This window comes from Gossypium arboreum, chromosome 5 (genome assembly GCF_025698485.1).
Source record: "Gossypium arboreum isolate Shixiya-1 chromosome 5, ASM2569848v2, whole genome shotgun sequence".
Classification (NCBI taxonomy): Eukaryota; Viridiplantae; Streptophyta; class Magnoliopsida; order Malvales; family Malvaceae; genus Gossypium; species Gossypium arboreum.
Genome location: NC_069074.1, coordinates 13,543,129 through 13,552,195, shown reverse-complemented (window position 1 = coordinate 13,552,195; position 9,067 = coordinate 13,543,129). Strand labels below are relative to the sequence as shown.

The window sequence follows — 9,067 nt, the reverse complement described above, 5'->3', positions numbered from 1 at the left end:
TTAATTCGTAAATATTAGATAATAATATTTACGAACTTACTCACCGGATTTGGTGGCCTCGAAACCACTGTTTTCGACACTACTGAAAAATTGAGTTGTTACATAAGTCTCATAAATTGCAATTGGTACATAACATCCACCAGGCTCCGCAGTTAAGTGCCCACACTAGCTGGGTTAGCACTAGCTTAATCTAGTCTCAGGCGAACATTACAATGTCGGCATCACAACTCATGTCATACAATTGCAACGAGAGACATGACGGTTGGCTCTAATATGATTTGATATGGACCTTTAAAGAATCACGCCTTAAAGCTAACTATTGATGTTAGAGAACCTAGATCCATGTAAACCCTATAAAAAAAATCTAATATTTTCCTATGTGGAATCCAAGTCCCAAACCTTGCAATTCACATATAAAATAATTATAACTCCCTCGAGAACAAAATGTGCTATTGTGTGGATGATAGGTAGCGTGAGCTCTTTTAATAAGGGGGAGGGGAAGAATGAACAAATATGTGTGTTTTGTTGTTTTTACATATTGTATGCGATACATAATACTGCATAATTTTTATTAGGAAATGGTGCATAAATCACTCAAGTATACATTGTTTAAAATATCTTTGCAAAAATTTAAATATAGATATAAATAATTTAACTAGAGAAAATAACTATATAATAAATTTATTAAAATTTAGTATAAAAATTAAATATGAGTTTTAATTGAATTGGTAAAGTTGAGAGACTGATTTTATAGTATCTTAGATTAATTTTTCCCCAGATTTTATATAAAATAAACAATGCATAATTACTTTCAAAATAATAATATTTGTTTTGTAAAAGAAATATGCTTTTAGTAATTTTACAACTGAGTTGAAATTTAGTTATGAATGACTTAATCAAAACTTAAAATCTTAATATATGGCACAAATATTGAAAACTATAACAATACTATAATTACATGGTTATAATTCAAAGAAGCTCATACAAGTGATCAAGTTTCAAGATTTTCAAAAGGTTATATAATATTAAATCATATTTCACTTATGTTGCGAGTGAAATGTATTCAACAATGATTGTAGGTAAAATGGTTAAAAAATTGTATGTAAATTTTATTAAACATGCATTTAATGGTTGAAAATAATTTTAATTATTTTATTTAAAGATATATGAAAATATGAATAAACAAGAATGATATTATAATAATATTAATTATCATTTAAAAATTGATATATTAATCTTTTCTCAATTGAGTTGATACTTTATTAACTCAAGATTTTATAATAAGTATAAATAAACATAATTATGTTTTAAAACTATTTGATTGGTTAAGTTATTTGGTTGTTATGACGGTGGTGTTGTTTGAATTGTACCAGTTTATGTTATGTTTGTATCTGTTAATGGTTATACCCTGCTTGTATTGGGCTAATCCAAAAAATGTATCAGAAGCAAAAAAAAAAGAATAAAAGGTCAACAAATTACCTTATGATTTAAAAGCATCAACAAAATAAAAAGTTCAAAAATTAAGATTTAAGTTATTGACAGTAAGCAAATAATACGACGAATAACGAAACAGTGATATAATGCACTAAAAAATAGACAATAGGGAAAATGAGGCCCGTGGCTGAGGATCTAGCTTAGGGAGGGGAAGAACCTAGGAAGGCGAGAGACTGGAGCGGAGGGGACGTATGGGACAAGTTATTTTCCCCAGTATAAGTCTCGTGAAGGAAGGGATATCATGTCCAAGATATTATGTTCTGTTACACAAATACTGGGCTGGATCTTTTTCTTACTAGAGTACGGTTTCGAACCCCTTTTTGGGCCAGAAATATGGGCAGCATTCGGCCTGCAACAGCCTGGTTAATGAGGAATTGCGACGGCGCAAGCAAGCAAGCCGCACTAGCAGTTTGATTTCTCAAACATATTAGGATCACTCGCTTCACGTCAGCACAGCGAATAGTAAGCCACTTGTTTGCTCAATTATCTTTTTGAAGAATTTTTTTTTTAATTCTCGTTAAATTTGTTGGGAATTTACTCAAGCGTTGATTATTTTGCTAATTAATTTTCTGGTTTCTTATGTGTTGATTTTGGCAATCTTCTGATTTCCACCCTCCAAATGTTCGATAAAATGTTCACACCAGCTATCCAATGCATTAACAGTTCATTATTGTATCGTTTGGTTCTCCTTTTTGGCATGTTTAATAAATTTAGAGGCATCCATTTTCGAATTTGGTCTTATATATTTATTATATACTCACCTCTTATATATTTGCTGAACTTTTATATCATAATCTTGTCTAGATGTCTGTATGAATTGCTGACTAGCATTGAAGCATGTCATTTGATACATTATTTGAATTGGGAGCTTTTTACTGTTAACCTAGGGAGTTTGCTATAATGGGCACCAAGATTGCATTTAAATGGTCGAAAAAAATAACTTCTTCTCAAGTGGTGCACTTAATAAAAGCAGAGAGGAACGTAGACAAGGCTCTTGCTATATTTGATTTGGCAACAGCTGAGTATGCCAATGGTTTTCGTCATGATCACAGCACTTTTGGTGTTATAATAAATAGATTAGTTTCTGCAAACAAATTTGGACCAGCTGAAGATCTTCTTGATAGAATGAAAGAAGAAAAGTGTGATGTAAGAGAAGATATCTTCCTTTCTATTTGTAGAGGGTATGGAAGGGTTCATAGACCATTAGATGCCATGAGGGTCTTTGGTAAGATGAAGGACTTCCAATGTGAACCCAGTAAAAGATCTTATATTACTATGTTTGATATTCTGGTTGATGAGAACCAGTTAAAGCTCGCTTTTAGGTTTTACAGGCATATGAGAGAAGTAGGTGTTCAAACTAGTGTTGTCACCCTGAATATTTTGATTAAAGCACTCTGTAAGAATAGTGGAACCTTGGATTCCGCTATTCATATATTTCGTGAAATGCCCAATCGTGGGTGTCCTCCAGATTCTTATACTTACGGAACTTTGATTAATGGGTTGTGTAAATTCGGAAAGTTAACGGATGCAAAGGTTTTTTTTGAAGAGATGAAAATGAGAGATTGTTCTCCTTCTGTTATTACATATTCATCCTTGATACATGGGTTATGTCAGTCAAATAATATAAATGAAGCTTTGGATTTGCTTGAGGAAATGAAAAACAATGGTATGGAGCCAAATGTGTTTACTTATAGTTCTTTAATGGATGGTCTCTGCAAGGATAGTCGTTCTTCCAAAGCGATGGAACTACTGGAGACAATGGTTAGCAAACGTTGTAAACCAAACATGATAACTTATAGTAGCTTAATTCATGGACTATGTAAAGAGGGAAGGCTTCATCAAGCTGTGGAGATTCTTGACAGGATGAAACTTCAGGGTCTGCAACCAGATGCAGGATTGTACGGGAAAATCATAAGCGGATTCTGTGATGTCAACAAGTTTGAGGAGGCAGCACGTTTCCTTGATGAGATGGTTTTAGACAGAATCTTGCCAAACAGATTAACTTGGAGTCTTCATGTTAGGATTCATAATATGGTGGTCCAAGGCCTTTGTACCAAGAGTGATTCAAGTCGAGCTTTCAAGTTGTATCTAAGCATGAGAACTAGGGCCATCTCTGTTGAGATTGCGACTTTCGAGATTCTTATGAAATCTTTCGTTAAGGATGGAGACCTACACAAAGCTGCTCGTATTGTTGATGAAATGCTGATTGATGGATGTACTCCAAAAGAGGGAGAATGGAGTATGCTTCTTGGTGCATTTTGGAATCAAACAATGGTTCAAGAAGCTGTTGAGTTGTTTCAGGCTGAGGTGATGAGTGAACTTGCGGAAGCTGACATTACAATTCAAAGATGAAGCCTTTTGATTTGGTATGCAAGTTTTGCTGTTAATTATTCTAATTACATATTTCTGGCTTGGCCTAACTTTCGAATAGACTTGATAATTTTGTAAAAATGTTTTATGATTTTGAAAATGTACAAAAAAAAATAATTGACAGACAGGAAAGAAGATGGTTTTGTGTGTGGTAGGATGATATCAAACACCATAATCAAATTCCCCTAAATAATCATTGAAAAAATAAACCATCAATGATCCTCAATCTATCATAAAAAACCTTGCCAACTTGCCATTCGGTATCCGAAATTATCCATGAATCTTATTCGGGAACATGATAATCCACTGATTCCTATGAAGCCAGCTTTCATGGGATGATAGTCTTATGTCTGGCCATGCCGAGACTTGCGGTTTTAGGCTTGGCACTTGCACCACATGGGAGAATGCTTCGCTATTTTATTGCTCAACCCAATATTACATCAAGGGTACAACAGCACACTTTTAGTTGTTCTCATGCTATGCTTTGCTAAGCTCTTGCAGGTTACAAATGAAGGGTCCCTATTTATGGGCAACTCCTTAAGCATCTTACGGCTAATATTACACCAGACAGCCCTTGCAATCCACATGTTTCTCCAACCTTCTAGACACTTCCCTCATCCCTAGTAGGCTTGACACACTCCTCGGAATCTTGTTTTCTCGAAACATCTTGAGCTACCTGCTTGCCAAGCTGCCATCCACTGAACAATAGATCAATCAAATGCGCTATGGGTTGAAATGATTAAGAGCATTGTATGAGGCTTTTCTTTTCAATATCCCAATCCGGTGGGAGGGGTAATTTTTGTTCACCTTGTGCCTTAATCCACAGCCAAATCCTGCAGGGGCTGCAAGTTTTCTGAATTCTATTATCCTGTTACGGGGGAACTGGCTCTCTTCTACTATGGGTATTGGGGAACTTTCCATTTCTCATTTGGTTTGTTTCAATGTTATTTTCATACTAACACATTACTGTCTCAGCACTTTCAAGCTTGGCAATGTTTTTGAAAAGTGCTGTGAAAAAATATTTTTGAGAAATGCTTTTAAAAAATTTGGTTTAAAATTTGAGTCTTTAGCATTGCAGTCAAAAAATTCTTTTAAAAAATAAAATGTCTATTTTAGACATGTTATTATTAAGTAACAAATATGCATTTAAATAAAATTTAAATTAGTTAATATTATTATATTTTAGTAAGAATATAAAAAATTATTATAACTTGTTGTTAATATTTTAAAATATAAAATATACATTTTAAATATTTTTAAGTAATAAATATTGATTAATTATAAATTTTAATTAGAATATATAAATTACATTTTAAATATTTAAATATAACCATTAAATATTTGTAATTAGTATTTTAAAAATTTTTTTATTTTTAATTAATGATTTTAACATATTTGTAATTAAGCACTAAGAAAAAAGAGAAAGTACTATGTTAATAGAGGGATGAAAAAGTAATTAAGCAATAAAAGTGTTTTTGTGAGAGGAAAAGTTAAAAATTTTAGCTTCTTCTTTTCAAGAGTGCTTTTGAAGAGCATTTCTGAAAAATTAAAAATTTCAACTAAAAACAATTTGTTTTGCACAATTTTTTTTCTAAAAGTACTTTTAGAGTCAGAATTTTTTTTTTTTTAAAGCACAGAACAACATCACTTAGATTGCAAAAAGGGCGAGCCCTTACTAGTAACTTTGAGATGATCGATGGGGAATTCATGAGGTGGATGCCAATCCTTCTTAGTACATCCATAAAGCCCAACTCCTAGATTGTGATCTGTAATGCAAAGGATCCTAAGAAAGTCCAATTCAACAGCATTGGAAGGGTTGGGCCTTCTACATTAAGGGCCAAAAATTCAGATCAAGCCCAATTTATCTTATCTCAGGTTCTTTTGGGGGGTCCCAAGAGCATACAATTTATTTATTTATTATTAAGCAAGTAGATGAACGCTATATAAATTGATTAATTAGTAGGTAAAGTTGTCTTGAAAAAATTTAGTAGGTAAAGTAGCTTTACCTGTAGGATTAGGCTATTAGGTCAGATTTAGATGGTATGCTCAAGATGGACTACAAATCCAACTCTTAGATTGAAACATGCTTTTCAACAAATGTAATCGTAAAGGTGAAAAGGATTTTCCAATTATTAATTCACAATTTCTAATAGTAAAAGATATAGGAACAATACTAATATTTAATATTGCTGGTTAGGTTGATATTTTAAAAAAACATACAGATGATGAAAAGTAAATAAATCCTTAACCAATAAGCTCAATGTTTAGAAATTGAATTTCTTCATTCATTTACCCAAATCTTGATTTTATACATAGTTTGTATTAGTTACATAAAAATGATGTCAAGTCTTGGATTTTGCACTAATTAATCAAATTTTTTTATGGGTTCTTGAAAGCGGATTGTAAATAGCAATTACACGATCTTCGCTGCAATTCGTATACCATTAATTGTTGTCCACATTGCAATGCACCAAAATTTCAATAATTATATATATATGTGCCATGAAGGCGATGGATGGTAAACATAAACCGTTGGATGGTGACACACTAAGCCATGTTTCTTGCATGCCTTGGGTTCCTGTTGTCAAATATAATATTGATACATGTAATAAACAATACAATAAAAACTTAGAAATTAGGTTCTGTTGACTCGACTATTTGGCATATAGCACCAAAATACATTAATTATACTAGCTAGTAGCAAGAACGAAGAATCCCATCACCAAGGCAGGGTGCCAACTTTATCAGTTTAGTGACATAAAAAAAAAAAAGGGTTTTATTTTAATATTTTGGAGGTGAATGACACAAATAATTCGGTAAAGAGGAGCAAATTGGGGTGGATATATACAATGTTGCTATCACAAATTAAGCTTTCAAGTAATAGTATTTTGTTTTCCCTTTTACTTTAAATCTTCCCATTACCATATGTAATTGATTGACAGCGAAATATATAAAGGGAAGGTTGAATAACTAGAGATATATCTATTTGCAATTGTCATTTTTCTTAATTAATGAAATGTAGGCCAAAGCTAACTTAGTTACACAATTTTGTTTACAAATAGTTCAAAAGATTCTCCATGCATTAATGTTTATTTATCCATCTGTTTTCCCCCACAAATTAATGTAATGTTTTTTTGAATACAAAATCCTTGAGAGATTAGGATATGCAGAATCTGGTCCAAAATGGTTAGGTAGCTGTCTACAAGCTGGAGCTTGGTAGGTGCTTGTAATTTATTATAAATCAAGGAATTCGGGATTAAATTAACCTAATCTAATCATAACCACCATTTAAATCAAGAAAAGAAGAAGCTGCTCTCTTTTGGTGCGGGCCATTGTGTAATCACTCTAATGTTAATGTGTGTAGTTCAACTCAAATTCAAGTTTTCATTTAGCATTAAATTAACAACTCCCCACACCCACTACTGTCCACCTCAAACAGACTTAATTTGCTTAGTGTAATGATCATGTGGCTGTTTCCATAACATGATAATGAGCTGAAGAGGCCATGCATGCCTACTTCACATGATAAACATCCCTATAAGAAAATTTCCTTTTGGGTTAGATGAAATTATAATGTTTAGATTTACTTTCCTTTTTAACAAAAAATAAAAACACAGTTTGAGAATAATAAAAAGAGAGGTAGATATTAAAAAAATACGAAAATAAATTAATTTCATATTAATATTCACAAAATTAAATTGATAAATATTTTTGTTTCGGGGGGGGGGGGGGAATTAATCATCATGATTCCCAACATTGGCTGTTGCTTCTAATTATGAGATGAAGATGCAAAAATAGAAACACAATCAAAATGGACCCTAAATTATAACTTTGTTTCCATCTAAAATTTATGTCAAAAACTAGATCGGAAGTTGTCAAATGTCTAATCCTCTATTGTTTTGCACTAATGCGTTGATTATGGCTTCATTACCAAAAAACAATGAAAACAAAAGACAAATTAGTGGTTAATCGGATAGGATTTGTCTAATTGTAACACCCTTAAATATTTTTCTTGCTCAACCATGTTGAAACAGCACAAAAGGTTTTCCTTCATACAACTACTTCAATCATGAGAAAGAGAGAGGGGAGAGCTTTAAAGGCTATAGTAGTCAGTGTCGTGATGATGAACTTTCTCCATTTTCCAATAAAATGAACCACACTTTTGCGTGCATGTATGTATGTATGTATGTGTGTAAATGAAAGTGTGTGTGATACTTGAGACTTATGAGGTGGATTTTCATTTTTAAAACCTCACTGTCTAATAATTGAAGGCTAGAACCTTTTTCTTCAAATGAGATTCCCCTTCTCACTCCAGTTTCTGCCTTTTTTTTTTTTTTTTTACTGATACCAAATTGATTAGCTATCAGACCCTTTTCCCCCCTCAAATTCAGGTGATCTGCTTGGAAAAGTATCAATGATGAGGAAGCCATGACCTTACTTTTATAAAGGCTTTAAAAAATACAACCTTTCTCGACAACTGAATTGCTTTTCTTTGCGTAATATGTTCAATCCTCATTCCATTTCTTTTTTTCTTTTCATTTTTAAAAACAATAAGATTTTATTTTTAAATTTAATAAATTAATTATTCGATTTAATATATATAATGGTTAATTCTATTATAACTTCTTACTTATAGATTTAAGAAAAATTAATAATTCTATCTTATAAGAGAATGTTACAATAATTTGTATTGAATAAGTCTCACGCCAATTCCATCTTTTGTGAAATATCAAACCAATTATTCTTGCTTTCCTAGAGTAGCCTATTTTTAGCCTTTTTCGATTTTATTTATTGTCTACATGTTGGTTTCTATATTTGTATATTTGTCCCTTTCAATAATGATATTTCATTAGTTGAACTTGTGTTCTTTCTTAGAAATCTAATGTGACTTGCCATAATTATTTGGTATATTGACTATATAATATAAAATTATTCATATCCGAGCAATTTTCATATAAACAAATAAGGAAAGAAATTCATTTACACCAATGTAAATCTAAGATGATTTTACACCTTCCATAACTTTTAAATAATTATTTATTTATAATTTTACTTATATTGATCATATTTTTAAAATTTTTAAAGAATTTTTAAGTTTTTCGTGATGATGATGTTGTTGTGACATTAGCTAATGTCATATGGCAATTTGTGATTAGGCGGATATCCCAAGTAGCTCTTTTAACACTCAAAGGATTAAATTGAG

At 31.8% G+C, this 9,067-nt stretch overlaps 1 protein-coding gene across 2 annotated transcripts; it reads left to right on the top strand.

The window, feature by feature from the left end:
* The first annotated feature begins 1,562 nt into the window (after window positions 1–1,562).
* On the top strand, window positions 1,563–3,999 carry LOC108451785 (pentatricopeptide repeat-containing protein At5g46100). 2 transcript variants are annotated; one of them, XM_017749464.2, is made up of 2 exons: window positions 1,563–1,956; window positions 2,382–3,999. In XM_017749464.2, the coding sequence occupies exon 2, from the start codon at window positions 2,395–2,397 to the stop codon at window positions 3,844–3,846; it is 1,452 nt and encodes a 483-aa protein (XP_017604953.1). In that variant the 5' UTR covers window positions 1,563–1,956; window positions 2,382–2,394; the 3' UTR covers window positions 3,847–3,999. The 2 variants fall into 2 exon arrangements, with proteins under 2 accessions (XP_017604953.1, XP_052884740.1); XM_053028780.1 differs by having other exon boundaries at window positions 2,139–3,999.
* The last annotated feature ends 5,068 nt before the right edge of the window (window positions 4,000–9,067 follow it).

Excerpts from the sequence above, each read along its gene's own strand:
- LOC108451785 (XM_017749464.2), top strand. The coding sequence starts at position 2,395 with ATGGGCACCAAGATTGCATTTAAATGGTCGAAAAAAATAACTTCTTCT.